A 22,596-nucleotide genomic window follows, 5' to 3' on the forward strand; every position below is an offset into this window, starting at 1 on the left:
AGCATTAGCCCACAAAATTCAAAACTGCACATTACATAGCTCTATAGACTCATATTTACACACAATATATGAAGCAGAAACTAGAAGCAAAGACGACAATGCAAGACGAATGTGGACCCTAATTTTCCGCATGTGACTCCTAGTAGACTTTTCCCAACACTTAGACAAATTTTCCCTAAGAATCTGGAGCCTAAGCTCTGATACCACATTTGTCACGACCCAACCTATGAGCCGGACACTAGGACTGGCCACCTAAAGCCCCGAGGCCCGTAGTATGCGTTAACTGTTCATTTTACCAATTCTAAGGCCCATGGGGCTCAAATTCAAGAAACCCAACGGACAGAGTCCCCATAAAATGGACTTTCCAACGGAGTTTTGACTCACCCACTGTAAACACAATAAATACTCAATTGGGGAGCTCACTCACCCTCCACATACTCATCAACATAAAATAAATGGGAGCTCACTCCTCATCCAATCCATCAACATGCATAACATATTTAAGTTTCTGTGTCCAACATGATAAAAATATTACGCACCAAATTCAAATAAATACTGCTAACACATGCGGAAATTCTAGGAGTAATTAAAATTACACAAACATGGATAAACAACCTGCGAAGGATAAAAGCAGGTTAACCCAGAATAAAATATCCTCCTGTGGCCTGTAAAAATTTTTGAACAGGAGTGAGCGTTCGACTCGAGTAAAATATCAATCTTACTATAATCTCTATAACTATCTCAAACTAATGCAACTGTAGAGTGAAATGCAACATTAACATCATATTCACATCATAGCATCAAAAGGTAATTTGGAGCACTCACGCACTCGTAGCATCAATCATAATATATTGAGCCGATCCTGCATGACTCTCTTAAATCCAACTGGTGCAAGAACTCAGCGACTTTCGCAATAAACCAAATCGAGGGTCCCAAGAACTCAAGCCGTGACTACCCTCGAAGGAACGGTCGGCCAAGAACTCAAGCCGTGACTACCCCGTCCTATCCATAGTCCACACCACATCACACGCACGCCAACGCACGCACACTGCTCCAAATTACCACAACAACACTCATGGCACATTAACAGTTATGAATGCAACATAAATCGTGCCTAGAGTTTAACTACATAAATATATTCATATAAGTGATGCATGGGCATGCTGAACATATAATAATATCGAAATTATAATTAAAATTAATATTTTACTCACAAACTTGATGACAAATTACTGTGGCGGCTGGGCGGAGGAAGAAGGCTGTCCCGGCTCACCTGACAATTACATTACATCTAATTAATACAATCTGACTCAATACAAACAAAGAAAAAGACCAATTACGTCCTAAGTCGTGCCGAAAATCCGGCAGAGTCTCCCCTATACCTAGGACCTACCCAACTTGCAAAAGGGCTAAAAACGCACTTCTATATTCACAATCCATATATCAACTGTTCAATCATATCACACAGCCCCTCCTGGGCCCATCAAATCAATTATCCATCACAATACGCAAAATTTCAATTTAGTCCTTATTATTGATCATTTTTGCAAAAACTGCCCAAACAAGCTCTAAAAATTATAAAACTTTGCCTCATGTCCTTAGCAATATTACTAAGCTATTGCAAAAGAATCGTAATTTTCTAAGCTACCACGAATATTTTACGGATTTTTAATCCTATTTAAGCACTAGAAAATTACGAAAAACAAGGTTCGGTTTACTTTGCCGATTCCGACCTCGGGACGCGCCGACGTCGACAATGGGGGTAGGCAAAATCTCGCCCAATTCGAGACTTTTCCGAATTTCAATCGCCGAATTTCCGCGAAGTGAGAATACCTACACGAAGGCAATACCACGGGGGTTAGTAAATAAATTTTTCAGAATTTTCTAAGCTCATTTAATGCTCGGAAAAACACTGCGGTTCGTGGGACCCACCAAAACGTTGTCGGAAAATTTTGAAATTAATATCCCGGCTCTCGCCGAGTGGAGCGTGCTGGTAGCCTCGGTTTTCTCGTGGATTCACGGTTTTGAAATCTAGCCCAAAAGTCGAAATGGGCGAAAATCTTCCAGAGCAAAAATCGGACAATCCGCTCGATGGATTTCGGAGTTCTTGGTGTATATTGAAAGCTCACGACGAGTAGATGATTTTAGACACAAGACCCGGTCCAATCGCTGGCCGGATCGGCCGGATATGGCCGAGAAACTAGGCGACGCAGGGGAGGAGGAGAGAGAAAGAAAGAGAAAAGAGAGAGACGCGCGCGGGAGAAGAAAAAGGAAAGGGAGCCGGTTCGATTCGACTGGTCCGATCCGGTCCGGTTCGATTCGGCCGGTTCGATTCGAAATACAAAATTTTGAATTTTTACTCTGCCTCGGGACCGAAAACGAGGTCCAAAAATTCCGAAAAAATTCCAGAAAATTCAGAAAAATACGTAGACTCCAAATATATTTTTAGTTTTGCCACGTGGTCTTTAAATTAATTTTTAAAAATCATCAAAGTTTATATTTTCGGAAAATCGAACCCGATTTTTAAAATCCGAAAAATCTCAAAAAAATTCCTAAAATTTAAATAAAATTTAAATATCAAAAATACTCATAATTAATAAAATTTTGGGGTGTTACAATTCAATTTATATTTTAAATTTTAAATCGACATCACTTACACCCAAAATCACCTACACAAACGAATCCTAAGTTATTTTTGGCAAAATCATTATAAAAGGTTAAAAAAATTAAAAAATAAAGCGTTGGGAAAGAAGATATTAGCTATGGGCTTGCTACATATGGGCCATGAGAAGTAGGATTGGAGATAACATGTCCGGTCTAACTTGATCAAGTAGTTAAAGATATGGTTAAAGATATATCATTCACTTAGTAAGTGTTAGAATTGAATCTCATTACTCTCTCAATCTCCTATAAAAAAAAATGATTGAACATAGTATATGCATACATATATATATACATTACAACATTGTGTAGTAATTAATAGGATAAGACTTAAGAGATATTTACTACACAAATATGTGAAACTCATATATTTAACAGGTGTATCTCATCATGCATCTTGTATATTGGGTTATAATGAATCGGGCCTAACCAAAAGAAATTCCTCTTTGAGAAGCATGCATGGCAAGAACACTGCACAAAAATTATCACATTTCCTTGTAGCATTGAATCACTAGAGATGAAGTTAGAAAACTAATATATAAGAATCAATGTTGCAGTCAACAGCATAACCATATTTTTTGGGCAATAATTGAGAAGCACGTGAAGTATAGAAATTTTTATTAATAATTTACAGAATTAATTCCCTCAATTTATGTGGGTGACAAATTTTAAGATTTTAGAAGCATTGAGTTGAACATCGATCCTTTGGAATTGCAATGATGGAATAAGCTATTAAGTATACGTAGGTGCATGTGCATTGCCCATGCTTAGGTCAAACTTTCATTCCATACAAACAAAAGCTGTTCTGCACCTTTTCCATCACTTTATCTTGAGATTGTATTCTACTTCACGTAATCAATTGCATGTTCACAGAAAAATGAACGCATATGCCCGGCCGGATTCTTTGGGATGCATGGAATGGGCACACCAATCAATACCATCATAAGTCATTGGATCAAATGATTATATTATATCTAGAAATAAAATATATCTAGTTCAAATCACCTACTTCAATATTAAATCAAAGAAAAAACTATACATTTTCAAAGTATGAATGATAAGAAAAAAAGAGAGAATTTAAAGGAAAAACCCATGAAAATCTTGATGATTTTCCGGATCTTGTAGCCAATAAAATGAGCAAAGTGACACCAAGAAGTTGCACAAAACACCACAGATATCGAAACCTAGAAAGATTTTTATTCATGTGAAAACCAGTGATCAATCAGTTATTTACTATTTTTAGCATCATTTTGTGGGTCCTTATACATCCAAGTTAGCACGTGATCTAGTTCAACAATCCACAATTTTCCTAATTCCAGGACAAAGTACAAGTTGCTGCCGTGCAATGTAATCATGTCCTATGTTATCGATCTCTTCTTTCTTCTTCACATATATTTGATCTGCATCTCATTCTTTACACGTCTACTGCGAGGCCCAAAACCCACTTGAGAATCATCAATGGTGGTGTCTTTTGCAAATGGGTATTCGTCTGACAGAGATGATTTGTTATGCTAAAGATGTTATTCGCAGGAAATCTATGTCTAAACGTCCATTTCTGCAGCAACCATCTGCTCCTAGAGCTAATGTTCCTAGAGGCCATTTTGTGATTTATGTTGGAGAGGAACAGAAGAAGAAGAAGCGATTTGTAGTTCCAATTTCATATTTGAAGCAACCTTCGTTTCAGAAATTGTTAAGTAAAGCTGAAGAAGAGTTCGGTTTCAGTTATCCAATGGGAGGTCTCGTACTTCCATGTCCTGAAGATGAATTCATCATTGCCACTTCTCACTTAAATACTTAGATTTTTTTTTTTCTTTTTTGGCACAATTGGTGATTAGATCTCAAACTTGAGACCTTATGATCCTAGAGACAATTTCAATACTTCTACCACTGAGTTAAAACTGATTAATTTTTTTTCTTTAAATATTCTCTATTTGCTATTTGAGTAAATATATATGACTGTAGATTTTGTTAATAAAAGAGTTAATTGCTTAGTAGGCAAAACTTAATTTCTCATAATTAATTTTAAATATATAGGACTTTAAAATTATTAATCAATTTTGACCTTCATTTTAGTTATGAGTTGTAATTGTATCAAAATTCTAAATTAATTGTGTAAAACAAGCTTATGGTACAATTAATAAAAAAAAGATAATTCAGCCAAATGTTGTATCTATATATTGGTAATGGAACCCCCTTCTTTAATTTTGAGTTGATTTTATTTAATTACATGTATTCAAGGTTTTTTTTTTTTTTTTTAATTCATATCTTGAAAAAGATGTGATCATGTTTTCCTTACAAAACGAAAGATGCATAGATTATTTTACATTATATTATGTCATATATGTATTTTGAGAGACTTATCACACTTAATTGGAGCCAAAACTTAAATTAAATAATTTTATGAATTAGTAAATTAAAATTAAAATTAAAAATTTTATAGTTTTAGAAATGATTTTTAATATTATTAAATTAAAATTTATTAACTAATATAGATATATTATTAATTTTAAATCTATATAAATATTATAAAGCTGAGTTTTGAAATAGTTTCACAAAATATTGTCAAGTGTTAATCTTTTGACAAGTAGCATCTAATATGGAGAAAATAAGTTAACCTATTATGCTTTATTTTCCTAACTCCCTCAATATTTTTTAAAACAGTAAATTCAGTTATAATAGCTTCCACTTTTGGTCTTCCATCCCTTCATATTCCATCTTTTCTACTTTTGGTCTTCCATCCCAATCATATTTCATCTTATGTTACAATAATAAAATCTCACTTTATTGCCATGAAAGTATCTTTAAAAGCTCAACACCACGGCAATTGCATCCTTCAATCACACTCTGATTGTCAAAAACTCTCTGAATTTGCACAAACCAACTAATCCATCCAAAGCTTCTTTCCTCATTAACCCTCTCCGGTCTGTTTATTCTATTGCAATGGAATATGACAATGGGAAAGTTAATTTATTACATTTTACGTTAGCAATAGCATGCCTATGAAGCGCAATTGGCTATAATCGTCTTTGTTCGATTAGTCAAACTAATTGGGAAGCTTCATGTTGGCACTATTTTTGTGAAGAAGGATCATGATGAGAACTCATTGTTCGAACTCAAAATAGATGAAGCTATTTATATTTTGGTCATCATTTAGATGTTGTGTTTGTATTTATTCATTATATTGGCAGATTTTTCACAAATATCTTCAAAATATGTGCTTAAAATTTAACACATTTTTACATTTTTTTAATATTTTTTTTAACTTTTCATATCCTATATTCTGATTAGATATTTTATTAACAATGAACACTATACAATTTTAAATATATTTAAAGAATTTGTGTGACGTTACTTTATCACCGAATATCTTGATTTCTTTACATTATATTTTTACACATATAGATCTATATTTATTATAAATCATAAATGTAAATAAATTTTTAAATTTTTAATTTATAAATATAAATAATTAAAAATTTGATTAAAATAAAGTGCTATTTTATAATTTTATATAATAATAATTAAAAAATCTATGCAACGCACGGATAAATGTCTAATTATTTAAAATTTTAAAGAATGGTCTTGAGCCACCACATGATGATATATAACTTCTCTGAAGTAGTTCCTAAGGAACATGAGATCCTATTAAAAAATTTAAGTTGTTATCAGTACGATTCTGTTTAATTATAGTGAAGATCTATATTATTTTTGCAATTGACATGAGTACAATTTGTTATAATTTTTTATCATGTGCCTTAAAATGGAAGCAAGCATTTGCCTTTTTGTTCACACAGATTTTTCATATATAGTATGATTCAGATGATCTATAAATATTGATTATTTTTTGCTTCTTCGTGTAAGAGTCGATTAAATAAAAAAAACAAAAAAATCAAAAGCTATAACATATTTATTTTGACAAATAAGCTAAAATCAAACTCAAAGATAAAAGCTAATTAGGTTAGTCTGATTGGGTTTTTTTTTTTTTTTTTCCCACTCGGTGTCTAGCCCACTGGCCGACTAATTCGGATCGTTACGACCCAACTTATGGGCCGGATCGGCACTAGAACCTAGGCCAGCCTAAAGCCCAAGAGGCCCGTAATAAGCCTAACTATTCCTCAACCCAACTCTAAGGCCCATTTGGGCCCAATTTCAAGAATTCAACCGGACAAAGTCTGGCCATAAAATGGACCTTTTAACGGGGAGTTTTTGACTCACCCGACCTGTAAATACAATATATAATCCATTGGGGAGCTCAGCTCACCCTCCATATACTCATAATAACATAAAAATAAATGGGAGCTCGGCTCCCTCATCCAGTCCAACATACATGCATATAATAAGTTTACAGGTCCAACATGGTAAATTATATTATAGACTCAAATCAAATAAATATTTCTAACACATGCGGAAATTATAGGAGTTAACAGAATTAAACAAATATTACAGACATTAATAGACGACCTGCGAAGAAGAAAAGCAGGTTAACCACAACAATAATCCTCTAGTAGCCTAAAAAAATAATGAATAGGAGTGAGTGTTCGACTCAGAGAGTAAAATATCAATTTTAACCATAATCTTTATAACTATTTAAAGCTAATGCACCATGTAGAGTGAAATGCAACATCGTCAATATTTTCACATCATAACAGCAAAAAGGTAATCTGGAGCACTCACACACCCGATAAGGTCAAACAATACATAAATGAGAGCTGATCCCCCATACAACCCTCTTAATCCAACCTCTGCCAGAGAAGATCTCAAGTCAGACTTTCGCTTAATAAACCAATACGGGGTCCCAGCGAAGAACTCAAGTCGTGTCTACCCCAAAGGACCGGGTCCTAGCGAAGATCTCAAGCTGTGTCTACCCGTCCTGTCTATTTCCAACACTATACCACACGCACCCTAACGCATAAACTGCTCCAAATTACCACAAACAACATCCATGGCACTTCAACATTTATAAATGCAATGTAAAACGTGCCTAGTATTTAACTACATAGATACATACATATAAGTAATGCATGGGCATGCTGAAACATATAATAATATCGAAATTACAATTAAAATTAATATTTTACTCACAGACTTGACTGCAGTCACTGTGGCGGATGGGCGGAGGAAGAAGGCTGTTCCGGCTCACCTGACAATTTTATTACAATTATTCAGTACATTTGACTCAATACAAACTAAGAAAAAGACCAAAGATGTCCTAAGTCGTGCCGAAAATCTGGCAGAGTCTCCCCTATACCTAGGACCTACCCAACCAGCAAAAGGGCTTAAAACACACTTCTATATTCACAAACCATACACCCACAACTCAATCACATCACACAGCCCCTCCTGGGCCCATCCAAACAGTTATCAATCATAATATGTAAAATTATAGTTTAGTCCTTATAATTGATCCTTTTTGCAAAAACTACCCAAATAAGCTCTAAAAATTCTAAAATTTTGCCCCGCGGTTCTTAGCAATATTACTAAGCTAATGCAAAAAGATTCATAATTTTCTAAGCTACCACGAATATTTTATGGATTTTTAATCCCGTTCAAGCACTAGAAAATTAAGAAAAAGTAAGATTCGGGTTTACCTATGCCGATTCCGATCCCGGGAATGCGCTCGGGACGTCTAACAATGGTGGAGTAGCCAAAATCTCGACCCAATTCTGAGACTTTTTTGGTAGCCTGTCTGTCTGGCCAGAAATTCACAGACATGGGCAACCATCGAATTTCCACACGAAATTTTCTAAGCTCATTTAATGCTTGAAAAAATACTACAAAGTTTTGTGGAACCCACCGAAAAACGGTGTTGAAAAATTTTGAAATTTATATTGCCGTGAAGCTCTCGATGAGTGGAGCGCTCTGGTACTCTCGGTTTTCTCGTGGGGTTCACAGTTTGCGAGAAATCTAGTCCAAAAGTCGAAATGGGCTAAAACTTCTCGGGCAAAAATTGGGCAAACCATTCGATGAATTTTGGTGTTCTTGCTGTCTATGGAAAGCTCTCGAGGTGTAGATGGTGTTTTACACAAGACCCGACTCAATCAGTGGCCGGATCGACTGGATTTCGGCTGGGAAGCTGAAACGGCAGGCACAAGTAGGTGGGGAGGCACTGGGGTGGCGCGCCGACAAGGTGGGGGGGCTGGGTGGCGGCGGCGCAGCGTGGGGAGGAGGGAGGAGAGAGAAAATGGGAGAGAGAGAAAGAGACAGGAACGCGCAGGGAAGGGAAGAAAAGAAAAGAAGAAGAAGGCCGGTCCGATTTGATCGGTCTGATCTGGTCCGGTTCGATTCGGCCGGTCTGATTCAAGATACAAAATTTTAAATTTTTTACTTTGCCTTGGGACCGAAAACGATGCCAAAAAATTTCAAAAAAATTCTAGAAAACTCAGAAAAATTTGTAGAGTCCAAATATATTTTTAGTTTTACTACGTGATCTTTAAATTAATTTTTAAAAATCATCAAAGTTTTATATTTTCAGAAAATCGAACCCGATTTCTAAAATCCGAAAAATTTCAAATAATTTTGTAAAATTTAAATAAAATAAAATATTAATATTTTCCTAAAATTTAATAAATTTAAAAATTAGGGGTGTTACATTATTCTCCCCTTACAGAAAATTCATCCTCGAATTTTACATAAGGCAGAATAAAGTACAGAATTACACATTGAATAGATAAGGGTATTTGCTACGCATGTGCCGCTCTGATTCTCAGATGCACTCTTCCACTGACTGGCTCCTCTATAAAACCTTAATCATAGGGATCTGTTTTGATCTTAGCTGCCTCACTTGGTAGTCCACTATGGCTACAGATTGCTCCTCAAACGTCAGGTTTTCTTTTAACTCTACTACATCCGACTGTAGCACAGGAGAAGGATCAGGTATGTATTTCCTGAGCATGGAGATGTGAAGTACAGGATGAACATGAGAAAGGTTGGGTGGTAACTCCAACCGGTAGGCAACTACTCCAACTCTATCAGTAACCTCAAAAGGTCCAATATACCGAGGTGCCAACTTGCCCTTCTTTCCAAATCTCATGACTCGCTTCATTGGAGAAACCTTCAGGAATAAATAGTCGCCTACTGCAAACTCTATATCCCTCCGCCTGGGATCTGCATAACTCTTCTGCCTACTGAAAGGTGTTTTCAATCGTCCCCTTATTAAAGAAACTATCTCTGAAGTATACTGCACTAGGTCTACATCATGCACCTTTGCTTCTCCCATTTCCGTCCAACACAAAGGAGACCTACACTTTCTTCCATATAGTGCCTCATAGGGTGCCATCCCTATGCTGGAATGATAACTGCTGTTGTAGGCAAACTCCACCAAGGGTAGCTGATCATTCCATTGACCTCCAAAATCCAAAACACACATGCGAAGCATGTCTTTCAGTGTTTGGATTGTCCTATCGGACTACCCGTCTGTCTGAGGGTGGAAAGCGGTACTAAAGTTCAACTGTGTGCCAAGTGCCTCCTACAACTTCCTCCAAAACTGAGAAGTGAACTGGGGCCCTTTGTCATATATTATGTAAGCCGAAACTCCATGCAATCTGACTATTTCTCGAATATAGAGCTGGGCATACTGTGCCACAGAATATGTAGTCTTCACAGGCAAGAAATGAGCTAATTTAGTCAGATGGTCTATAATTACCCATATCGAATCATATCCCCACGTAGTACGAGGCAACCCAGTCACAAAATCTATAGTAATCATTTTCCACTTCCATTCTGAGATAGGGAGCTCTTGCAGCTTCCCTGACGGCCTCTGGTATTCAAACTTCACCTTTTGACAAGTCAAGCACTTGGACATGAAGTCTGCTATGTCTCTCTTCATGTCATTCCACCAATAGCTATGTTTCACATCATTGTACATCTTGGTGGAGCCTAGGTGGACATTGTATAGTGTGCCTCTCGCATGATTTCATTTCTGAGATTGTCCACGTCGAGCACACATATCCTGGAACCTTGCATAAGGGTGCCATCACTGGCAAATCCAAACTCACCACCTTTACCCTGCTGTACTTTTTCTATGATCTTCATCAATTGTTGGTCTCTGTGCTGGAAAACTCTAACTCTGTCTCGCAGGTCTAGTCTCATAGAAAAATGAGCCAATAATACCCCCTCATCTAAAAGATCTAATATCAGACCTTGATCTATCAACTCATGTATTTCCTGAATCAACAGTCTCTTCTTTGCTGATATGTGCGCCAAGCTGCCAGAAGATTTTCTGCTCAAAGCATCTGCTATTACATTGGCCTTCCCAGGGTGGTACTGGATGGTACAGTCATAGTCCTTCAAAAGCTCCATCCATCTCCTCTGTCTCAAATTTAAATCCCTCTGTTGAAAGATGTACTTCAAACTCTTGTGGTCGGTGTATATCTCGCACACTTTACCATACAGGTAATGTCTCCAGATCTTTAGTGCAAAGACTACAGCCGCCATTTCCAAATCATGGGTGGGGTAGTTCTGCTCATGCCTCTTCAGCTGCCTTGAAGCATAAGCCACTACTTTTCCATTCTACATCAAAACACACCCTAAGCCAACTCTAGAGGCGTCACAGTACACGGTATATCCTTCACCACTTGTTGGTAGTGTCAACATAGGGGCGGTGGTTAGACACTCCTTAAGCTTCTGGAAACTTTCTTCACAGTCATTTATCCAAATGAATGGAACATTCTTCTGAGTTAACTTAGTTAGGGGAGCTGCTATCCTGCACAAAACGCGTATAGTAGCCAGCTAGGCTCAGAAAACTTTACACCTCAGTGACTGGTGTAGGCCTAAGCCAATCAGTTACAGCCTCAATTTTCTTAGGATCCACTTGAATGCCTTCATTAGAAATCACGTGTCCCAAGAATGAGATGCTTTCTAGCCAAAATTCACATTTTGAAAATTTGGCATATAGCTGGTGCTCCCTCAAAGTCTGCAACACCATCCTCAAATGCCACACATGTTCTTCCTCGGTCCGAGAGTATACCAAAATATCATCTATGAATACAATGACAAAACGGTCTAAGAATGGCCTGAACACCCTGTTCATCAAGTCCATGAAGGCTGCTAGTGCATTAATAAGCCCAAAAGACATCACCAATAACTCATAATGACCATATCTTGTCCTGAATGCTGTTTTGGACACATCATCATTCCTAATTCTCAACTGATGGTAGCCTGATCATAAGTCTATCTTGGAATAAAATCTAGCTCCTTGGAGCTGATCAAACAGATCATCGATCCAAGAAAGTGGATACTTGTTCTTCACAGTCACCCTGTTCAGCTGTCTATAATCAATACACAACCTCAAGGACCCATCTTTCTTTCTCACGAATAGAATAAGAGTGCCCCAGGGTGAAGTGCTCAGACGTATGAAACCCTAGTCCAAAAGCTCCTGTAGTTGCTCCTTTAGCTCTTTCAATTCTGCTGGTGCCATCCTGTGAGGCGGCATTGATATGGGCTTTGTACCCGGCACAACATTAATGCAGAACTCTATTTCCCTTCCTGGTGGCAACCCTAGAAGCTCCTCAGGGAAGACATCCATGAATTCTTTGACAATAGGAACATTTTCTATATTGACACCTTCTACAGATGTATCTCTCACCAATTCCAAATGCCCATGACATCCACGCCTCAATATTTTTCTAGCACTAATTGCTGACACCAAATTATATGGAGCCACACTCCTGTCACCGTCAAAGCTAAACTCTTCCACACCAAATATGTGGAAATACACCTTTTTGTTCTTGCAGTCTAATGTGGCATAATGGGTTGCTAACCAATCCATTCCCAAAATTACATCGAAATCCATTACTGGTAGAGGAACCAAGTTTGCTGGGAGGATCTTTCCATCCACTACTACTGGGCTACCCGAAAAAACTATATCTACATTTATGTTGTCACTAAGTGGGGTAGCTACAGACAAAGGGCATTCTAAAGTTGTAGGGTTCCTACCCAATCTCATGGAAAACACTGGGGAGACAAATGAGTACGTAGTACCCGGATCTATCAAAACACGAGCCACATAGGAACAGACTAGAAGAATACCTGTCACAACTGCATTGGAAGCCTGAGCAACCTGGTGGGTCAGGGTGAAAACCCGAGCTTGACCCCTACCCTGCATTGCAGAATCCTGATACTGACTTCTACCTCCTGATCTGCCTCCAAATCCACGTCCTCCTTATCCTCGACCATGTTGGCCACTGAACTGACTGCATGCCATGCTGGAAGCACCAGGATAAAACTGACGAGGAATATTTACAATAGAATCCTGTGACCCCATCTGTGGCTCGCTGAATATGGGGCATTCCCTAGCAAAGTGACCTAGTTGGCCACACCTGAAACATACTCCTGAACCCATCAGATAAGGTCCTGAATGTCCTCTTCCACACTGTGCGCAAAGTGCCAAGGAGGATCCTGAACCAAACCTAAAATCCAGATTAATCGTGACCACCGCTGGATCCGCACTGGTCCAGATCCTCGAGATTTGTGTCTAAAACCACTCCTCTTGTTCCTACTTTTTCCTCTGTAATTACTTTGGCCTCTGCTATCCGGAGCACCCATGTGGGGAACACCTGAAGAACCCTCTGCTCTATTTTTCTTTGCTCTTCCACTGTCATCTCCGGTGTAGCTAATCTCAATCTGTCGGGCTTGATCAACTACCACATCAAAAGACTGATCAGACATCATGGCCAGGTTTGCATACCTCCTGTCCAGCCCCTTTAGGAACCTTTTTACCTTCATACTTTCTGTAGCCACTGCTGTAGGGGCATATCTGCTCAGTTCCAGAAATTCTGTAGCATATTCATCAACAGACCTTCCATTCTGCCTTAAGGCCTCAAAGGCCCACTACTTTTGATCTCTGAAACTTTTTGGCACAAACCTGTTGATAAATAGTTCTACAAACTGGGTCCATGACAAACCTTCCATCCGAGGTAATATGTAGTCATTCATCCATTGTCTAGGCATAGGCCCCATGACATGCTGCACACACTCTATGAGCCTCCTATCAGTCAACTGCAACTCCATCCCTGCCTATTTGCAGGAATCTGAAAACCGATAGGCATCGTCTGACACATCATAAGTACTAGGCACCAATTTCTTGAAATTAATTATCTGTTTGAAAGGTTCCCCTCTTGGTGCGGTGGATTGCTGCTGTTGGGGAGGGTGGACCATATACTGTGCCATCATATCGATGGTTCTCTGCAAACCAGCTAGAGTAGCTGCCATTGGGTCCATGGGACCCGAGGCCACAAAAGACTATTCCTGAACTGGTGGTGGCTGCTCCTCTACTTGAGCAGCTCTAGGCCTCCTACCCTGCCTCCTCGAGCAGGCGCCTCATCCTGTGCCAACACCTCGTCAGGCACATCTGGTTCTGGTGTAGTAGCAGCAGCTCTCCTGTTTCTACGCATTTTCCTGAAATTTAGCAGCGTTAGCCCACAAAATTTCAAAACTGCATATTAGATAACTCTATAGACTCATATGTACACACAATATATGGAGCAGAAACTAGAAGCAAAAATGACAATGCAAGACAAATGTGGACCCTATTTTCTGCATGTGACTCCTATTAGACTCTTTCCAACACTGTAGACAAATATTCCTTATAAATCTGGAGCCTAAGCTCTGATACCACATTTGTCATGACCCAACCTATGGGCCGGACCGGCACTAGGACCTGGGCCAGCTTAAAGCCCCCAAGGCCCGTAGTAAGCCTAACTATTCCTTAACCCAACTCTAAGGCCCATTTGAGCCCAATTTCAAGAATTCAACCGAACAGAGTTCGGCCATAAAATGGACCTTTTAACGGGGAGTTTTTGACTCACCCGACCTGTAAACACAATATATAATCCATTAGGGAGCTCAGCTCACCCTTCATATACTCATAATAACATAAAAATAAATGGGAGCTCGGCTCCCTCATCCAGTCCAACATACATGCATGTAATAAGTTTACAGGTCCAACATGGCAAATTATATTATAGACCCAGATCAAATAAATATTTCTAACACATGCGGAAATTCTAGGAGTTAACAAAATTAAACAAATATTACAGACATTAATAGACGACCTGCGAAGAAGAAAAGCAGGTTAACCACAATAATAATCCTTCTGTAGCCTGGAAAAATAATGAATAGGAATGAGCGTTCGACTCAGAGAGAAAAATATCAATTTTAACCATAATCTCTACAACTATCTAAAGCTAATGTACCCTGTAGAGTGAAATGCAACATTGTCAATATTTTCACATCATAACAGCAAAAAGGTAATCTGGAGCACTCACACACCCGATAAGGTCAAACAATACATATATGGGAGCTGATCCCCTATACAGTCCTTTTAATCCAACTTCTGCCAGCGAAGATCTCAAGCCAGACTTTTGCTTAATAAACCAATACGGGATCCCAGCAAAGAACTCAAGCCGTGTCTACCCTGAAGGACCGAGTCCCAGCGAAGATCTCAAGTCGTGTCTACCCGTCCTGTCCATATCCAACACTATACCACACGCATGCCAATGCACACACACTGCTCCAAATTACCACAAACAACATCCATGGCACTTCAACATTTATAAATGCAATGTAAAATGTGCCTAGTATTTAACTACATAGATACATACATATAAGTGATGCATGGGCATGCTGAAACATATAATAATATCGAAATTACAATTAAAATTAATATTTTACTCACAGACTTGATCGCAGTCACTGTGGCGGCTGGGTGGAGGAGGAAGATTGTCCCGGCTTACCTGACAATTTTATTACAATTATTCAGTACATTTGACTCAATACAAACTAAGAAAAAGATCAAAGATGTCTTAAGTCGTGCTAAAAATTCGATAGAGTCTTCCCTATACCTAGGACCTACCCAACCTGCAAAAGGGCTTAAAACGCACTTCTATATTCACAAACCATACACCCACAACTCAATCACATCACACAGCCCCTTCTGGGCCCATCCAAATAGTCATCAATCACAATATGTAAAATTATAGTTTAGTCCTTATAATTGACCCTTTTTGCAAAAACTACCCAAATAAGCTCTAAAAATTTTAAAACTTTGCCCCGCGGTCCTTAGCAATATTACTAAGCTAATGCAAAAAGAATCATAATTTTCTGAGCTACCACGAATATTTTATGGATTTTTAATCCCATTCAAGCACTAGAAAATTAAGAAAAAGTAAGGTTCGGGTTTACCTATGCCGATTCCGATCTCGGGAACATGCTTGGGGTGTCTGACAACAGTGGGGTAGCCAAAATTTCGACCCAATTCCGAGACTTTTTCGGTAGCCTGTCTATCTAGCCGAAAATTCACAAACCCGGGCAACCGTCGAACTACGAATTGAAGTTACCTACACGAAGCCTACAACACGGGGGTTAGTATATAATTTTTACGAAATTTTCTAAGCTCATTTAATGCTCAAAAAAATACTACGAAGTTTCATGGGACCAATCGAAAAACGGTGTTGGAAAATTTTGAAATTTATATTGCCGCGAAACTCTTGACGAGTGGAGCGCTCTGGTACTCTCGGTTTTCTCGTGGGGTTCACGGTTTGTGAGAAATCTAGCCCAAAAGTCGAAATAGGCTAAAACTTTCCAGGCAAAAATTGGGCAAACTGCTCGATGAATTTTGGTGTTCTTTGTGTTTATGAAAAACTCTTGAGGTGTAGATGGTGTTTGACACAAGACCCGGCCCAATCGATGGCCAGATCAGCTGAGAAGCCGAAACGGCGCATGCACGCTGGTGGGTTTTCGTTGGCATTTTCCCGCCGCCTGGGACGTCGGCCGGCAATGGGGAGGCACTGGGGCGGCGCGTCGATGAGGTGGGGAGGGCTGGGTGGCGGCGGCGCAGCTTGGGGAGGAGGGAGGAGAGAGAAAACGGGAGAGAGAGAAAGAGACGGGAACACGCGGGGAAGGGAAGAAAAGAAGAAGAAGGCCGGTCTGATTCGACCGGTCCGATCTGGTCCGATTTGATTCGGCCTGTCCTATTCAAGATACAAAATTTTGAATTTTTTACTCTGCCTTGGACCGAAAACGAGGCCCAAAAATTCCGAAAAAATTCTAAAAAACTCAAAAAAATTTGTAAAGTCCAAATATATTTTTAGTTTTGCCACGTGGTCTTTAAATTAAATTTTAAAAATCATCAAAGTTTTTTATCTTCGAAAAATTGAACCTAATTTCTAAAATCTGAAAAATTTCAAATAATTTTCTAAAATTTAAATAAAATAAAATATTAATATTTTTTCACAAAATAATAAATTTAAAAATTAGGGGTGTTACAGATAGGGTACTGTAGAGGCCCATTATGGGGCAACCCTCCCAACCCAGTCTGCTTCATCCACAATGCTAGGATTCGAACCCTGGACGTTGCTTAAGAGACTTAGCACCTCATCCCACTAGACCAACTGGTAGGTGGTTGTCTAACTGTTTTTTTTCTTTTATGTAAAAAAAAGAAATTTTAAGTTTGAGTCTCTTCATTTATTTAGTTTAATATTAATCATTTTTATGGTAAAAAAAAATTGGAAAAGGCTAGTTCTCACCGTGTATATGTTAGAGATAATGATTGTGTTTATGTTTTGTCCTACATTAGAAAAGAATGAAGAATAAATAAGCTTTCATTTAATTTCCCATAGATTAAATTTAGTTGATGGAAAATCTTGAAGGGAAACTCTAAAAATGTGCCTTCGTTTTACCTTTAAATAAAATAATTTTTAAGCCCAAAAGATATTATAAATACCTATTTTTTAATGTGTTTGTGAGAGAAACTCTGAATTTTTTATTTGGCTCTGTATATCTTAAAGGAATTTCCCATTAATCTTGCAACAATATTACGGGGGCATAATTTTCTTAAGGACAATGTAATCACGCACAAAGTCATATTCATTTGTTTTAACTAGTGTATCTTCTCAATTATTACATAGTCCATTGAATAAAAAAAATGAAAAAAAAATTAAAACAAGAGCACTATTGTCTTCTAGGTGATCACTTATGGACCTATAAAGAACGCTAAAAAATTAGTATCCTTTGGTCTGCATTGTAGTCTTTGGAGATGAAGATGGAGAGAGCTCCAAAAGCAGAGTCCTTACTCAACAAAATCTTTTGAAAGGCAATGCCAGGAGGATTATATAGATCGATGCTTGCCAACAGCTTGGATTCAAATATTATCATTTTTATGATAATGCGTGCATGACTAACGATTTCTGCTATTGAATTAATTGCTAAAATGATAATATTATAAGTAGAAGCAGCAAGCATAGCCAAGTGGTAGCTGCATATAATTTAATTTTGCATAGACTCCCCCTCTCTCTCTATAATAATAATAATAATAATAATAATAATAATAATAATAATAATAATAATGTTATAACTAGATTATATTCATTTACACTGTACCCAAAAAATGTACTTAATTAGCACATGACTTTGCTGTTCGCTTTCTTGATTAATCTTTGTAAATATTTATAACTTGATAATTGACTGATCTGATCAATTTGACCAAAAGCCAAATTTCCCACTTGGTGTTCTGTTCCAGCTTGTGAAATTCATGTTAGACATCTAACATAATAGATTTAACAGATTTAATGGTGAGCAAAGAGTTGAATTCTTTTTTTTTCTTTATGATTATAGCAGAGAGAGTTGATTTACAAAATTACATAACCTCTACATAAAAATGGATTTAATTAGCCAATTCAAGAAGAAAAAACAAAATTGAGACAGAGTTATTGTCTCACCTTGATCAAAACTTCAGACAAATTTTGACAATTATCCCTGAATTTATCTAGTTATAACGTTACAGTCCCTCAACTTAAAAATGTAACATAAAACCCTATCAACTTTCAAATTTTGCACAATAAAATCTCTCTAACCTTCAATTACTAGTTTTTCTGTTAGAAACTTACCTGGACAGTTATAGCATGGAGCTTAGTCAATATTTCTTTTTTCCTCTCTCAAGTCATGTGTAAATTGAATTCTTTTTCTCTCTATGGGTAGAATAATTTTTCATGCGTAAAGATAATAATTTTACACTTTGCATAAGAGAGGACAGAGAAATGTTGACTAAGTGTCATGCGGGAGCTATTCACATCAGTTTCTAACTAAAAAATCAGTAATTAAAAGTCATAAAGATTTTACTATGTAAAATTTGAAAGTTTAAGGGGTTTTATGTTACATTTTAAAGTTAAAGGACTGTAGTGTTATAACTATATACGTTCATGGATAGTTATTAAAATTTATCCCAAAACTTCAGAATAAAAAAAAAAAAAAAGATTAGCAGACAAAAGAGATGTAGAACCAAATCAACCATGTGAATGACTATGATGGTGCATGTACACCGAGTATATAGGTAAGAAATTTTCGATCGAGAGAAGAATTCTGGCAATGGAGAGGCTTCCATTTACGAGCAACTCAAAACTGAAATTAGACTAGTGAAGTACTCTACAGTGCAGGGTAATGTAAGACCACCCATTGGATGATCAAATCCGAACTCCTCTTCTGCACGGTTAAGCAGCTCCAGGAACAAAGGGTGGTTCAAATATGATATTGGAATCACAAATCTCTTTCTGTAGCCTTCTCCAACGTAGACAGCAATGTGACCTTTGGGAACATTGTAAGAAGTAGCCAAAACACTTGCAATTTTAGCTGAAAGACTGCGTTGGAGCTTTTGTTTGGCATGAGCAATCCCCATCAATTGAATACCCATGTGTCAGAAAAGATTGAGAAGAATATTATCAACTTTCACCTCTAAAAGTTTAGTGTATAGCCACTGAAGACTGCTGACTTAACTGGGTTGAAATGATTTCTCCTGCTTATGTTTATATAGGGACCTCAAAACTTCTTGAAGAAAAAGGATAGCGTATAATGAAAATGTAGAATAGTGCATGAGATCTGCTCATTGAGGAATATTATGGGACATATCAGGTGAAGGACTTGTTGAAGTTTCACATGGTATGCTTTGTTTGTTACTAGATATATAATGCCCTACCACCTTTAAGAACGGAAGAGAGGTGCAACTATATATTAATTATAATGTGAAATTATATATATATATATATATATATACATTGAAAAAATAAAACTTTATGGATATTCTTGACCCATAAAAAATAGAACTACATTTGATTTCTAAGCAATCTCAGTGACTTCTCATGTCTATGAAAAAGTCTAGGCTTTGTGAACGGATCTTCTACCAACCCATGTGCAAAAATATATTTCATTTTCACTTCTCTATGTGCAATCATGTCTCATATGAAATTATATTTTATATCTATATATTTTATTTTTTTTATGGTACTTGCGATCTTTTGTATATGTTATTGTACTTACTATTATAATTGATTGTCATTGGATTAATATCACTATCAGACATACCTGATGTAACATCTCGCAAGTTCATGAGTAGAGTAATTGTTCACTCTAAGACCAAAAGAGGATGAACTGAATTCTCACATCGAAAAGAAAGAGAAAGTTAAGGTATTTATAATTAAATGGGGACCACTTCACTAGATATCGCGCCTTGGGGGCTCAAAGAAGGATTCAAAAGACAAATCCATGAGGCTAAAGTGGAAATACTATCCAGTTGTACCAAGTTGTCACAATTGATATCAGAGCTGGACCTCCCATAGTGTGATGTGGTTCAGAGACAAATTAGGACAGAAGCTTGTGGGCTTATAACATCTCGCAAGTTCGTAAGGTGAGTGTTTTACCTTAAGACTGAAAAAGGAAGACGAGAACAAATCGAATTACCACATCGAAAAGGGAGTAGAAAGTTAAGGTACTTATAAAGAGAGGTGCACTTCACTAGATAGTGCACTTTTAAGCCCCAAATAAGTGGTCTAAAGGATAAATCCATAAGGGCAAATGGGCTAAAAAGAATAATACTATCTAGCTAGACTAGATTATCACACTTGAATTCACTAGGAATCTCTTCAACCAAATGGCTTCTCGCACAATTGTTGACAATATCACAAATTCTGTAACACCCTAGGCAAATCCCACATCGACAAAACACGGGAGAGATGCTGGGTTTATAAGATGGAGGTTCCTAACCCCTATTGACGCGTTTTAAAATCGTGAGGGCTTCGGCCCAGAGCGGACAATATCACTAGTGGGCCAGGCCATTACATTTGTGGTATCAGAGCTGCTCCGCGTGCAACCTTGAACGATGGTGGGGCAAACCTCAGCGAGGACGCTGAGTCCCGTAAGGGGGGTGGATTGTAACACCCTAGGCAAATCCCATATCGACAAAACACGGGAGAGATGCTGGGTTTATAAGATGGAGGTTCCTAACCCCTATTGACGCGTTTTAAAACCGTGAGGGCTTCGGCCCAGAGCGGACAATATCACTAGTGGGCCAGGCCATTACAAATTCAACCTCTATCATAAACAAAGTTAATGGACGAGTAATGAAAGCAACCCAATTCTCTACTGATATGAACCTAAGGGTTTATTTGTAATAAATCATTTTCATGAAATAAACTCAAAAGAATTCTCACACAATCATGCCTAAATTTTATTTCTTTTAAAATGAAAAATTTTTTAAGTTAAAAAAAATGGAATTCTTTCATTTCAAATGTAAGAATTAGCTAAAAAAATTAATTGAATTAAATTTTTACAAAATTCTTCATTCCAAACAAGGAGAAACTGAATTGACCCTGATGAAGTTTGTGTGTGGAACAGGGGTTTCCTCGAATACTAATTCTGCATGCTCAAATTATGTAAGATTTTGTTATGTACTGTAGAAGCGTGCAAACACAAATAAATAAAACAAACACATAAAACAATAATATTTATGTGGTTCACCATAGGATTACATCCACAGGCATACCATCTGTTACTATAATAAAATATGTAATCATTAAAATTACAAGCTCAAATTATACAACCCGTGAACACAATTAACTCAAGAGAACCCACACTACATAACTACATAACTGCTCATAGTAAATATATTAGTTATTTCTCTTAATCTCCTTTAGATATAACTCAATATATTTATTATTTTAACTACTACACTATAAATGTGTCTTCAACTACATGGGCTATAGGCCCCTCGATAATGGACCAAAATTCTTTCCTCTTGAATTCTATGTTATTTTTCTATCTTAGGCCAAAACCTCTCTCCCTCCATGGGACTGCAATAGGCAAGTGCCCCTCTTCTTAATGAGCAAAAGATTTTTCTTTACAATTCGCGAAAGCCACTTCTCAGCAGTGGGTAAAGCCAAATAACCTTTTTATCGTACTCTTATTTATAGTGTTAGCCCCTCAATCCTAATTTAATTAGGAATCCAAATATTTTTCCATTCTATTAAGAAATGTTTTTCATACTCAAGTTAGGAAAAGGGTCTCCAAATCTCAATAAAATTTTCAGTCACAAATCTAACAATCTCTACTTTAATTTAAAATCCATCAACTATTGCATACCTCAAAATTCTTAGGTACCATCAAATCTTTATACTTAAGCTAAAACCTTTCAAATCTTCAATCTTTATTTTCGGTGTAACTTGCTTTTTTTTTTTTTTCAAAAAATCTTGCATTATCAACTTTCTTGATTTTGCATCAAAAGCTCCACTTTAATTTCAACTTTTCACTACCTTAAGCTATTTAGCAATAAAAATATGTGTCAGCTTATAATTTTAGCAATTAGTACCTCCATACATTATCGTCGCTAATCCTTTGGCAATAAGAAGGTTGTCACTAAATCTTTTAAAATGCCAATTTTACGATATTTTATATTGTCTCTAATAACTTTTAGCAATAAAATATTTATCAGTAAATACCTAATAATTTTATTTTTTATTATTACAATAATTAATATAAATTAAAATTTTAATAATAATCCTATTTATATTAAAAAATATATTATAATTCATAATATAGTAATTCTATAATTATAATTTAAAGATTATTTATTTTATTTTAATAAAATTAATAAGTATATATATATATACACACACA

The 22,596-nt window shown here is 37.0% G+C and overlaps 2 protein-coding genes across 2 annotated transcripts; one reads left to right on the forward strand and one right to left on the reverse strand.

Annotated features, from left to right (window-relative positions):
• The first annotated feature begins 4,138 nt into the window (after positions 1 to 4,138).
• Positions 4,139 to 4,459, forward strand: LOC110667307 (auxin-responsive protein SAUR19-like). Its single transcript, XM_021828113.1, has one exon. It carries the CDS (start codon positions 4,139 to 4,141, stop codon positions 4,457 to 4,459), a length of 321 nt encoding a protein of 106 aa, XP_021683805.1.
• A 14,577-nt stretch (positions 4,460 to 19,036) lies between these two features.
• LOC110667305 (auxin-induced protein 15A) lies at positions 19,037 to 19,342 on the reverse strand. The gene has a single exon (XM_021828111.2). The coding sequence runs from the start codon at positions 19,340 to 19,342 to the stop codon at positions 19,037 to 19,039; it is 306 nt and encodes a 101-aa protein (XP_021683803.2).
• Positions 19,343 to 22,596: the final 3,254 nt, after the last annotated feature.

This window comes from Hevea brasiliensis, unplaced genomic scaffold (genome assembly GCF_030052815.1).
Source record: "Hevea brasiliensis isolate MT/VB/25A 57/8 unplaced genomic scaffold, ASM3005281v1 Scaf1, whole genome shotgun sequence".
Taxonomy (NCBI): Eukaryota; Viridiplantae; Streptophyta; class Magnoliopsida; order Malpighiales; family Euphorbiaceae; genus Hevea; species Hevea brasiliensis.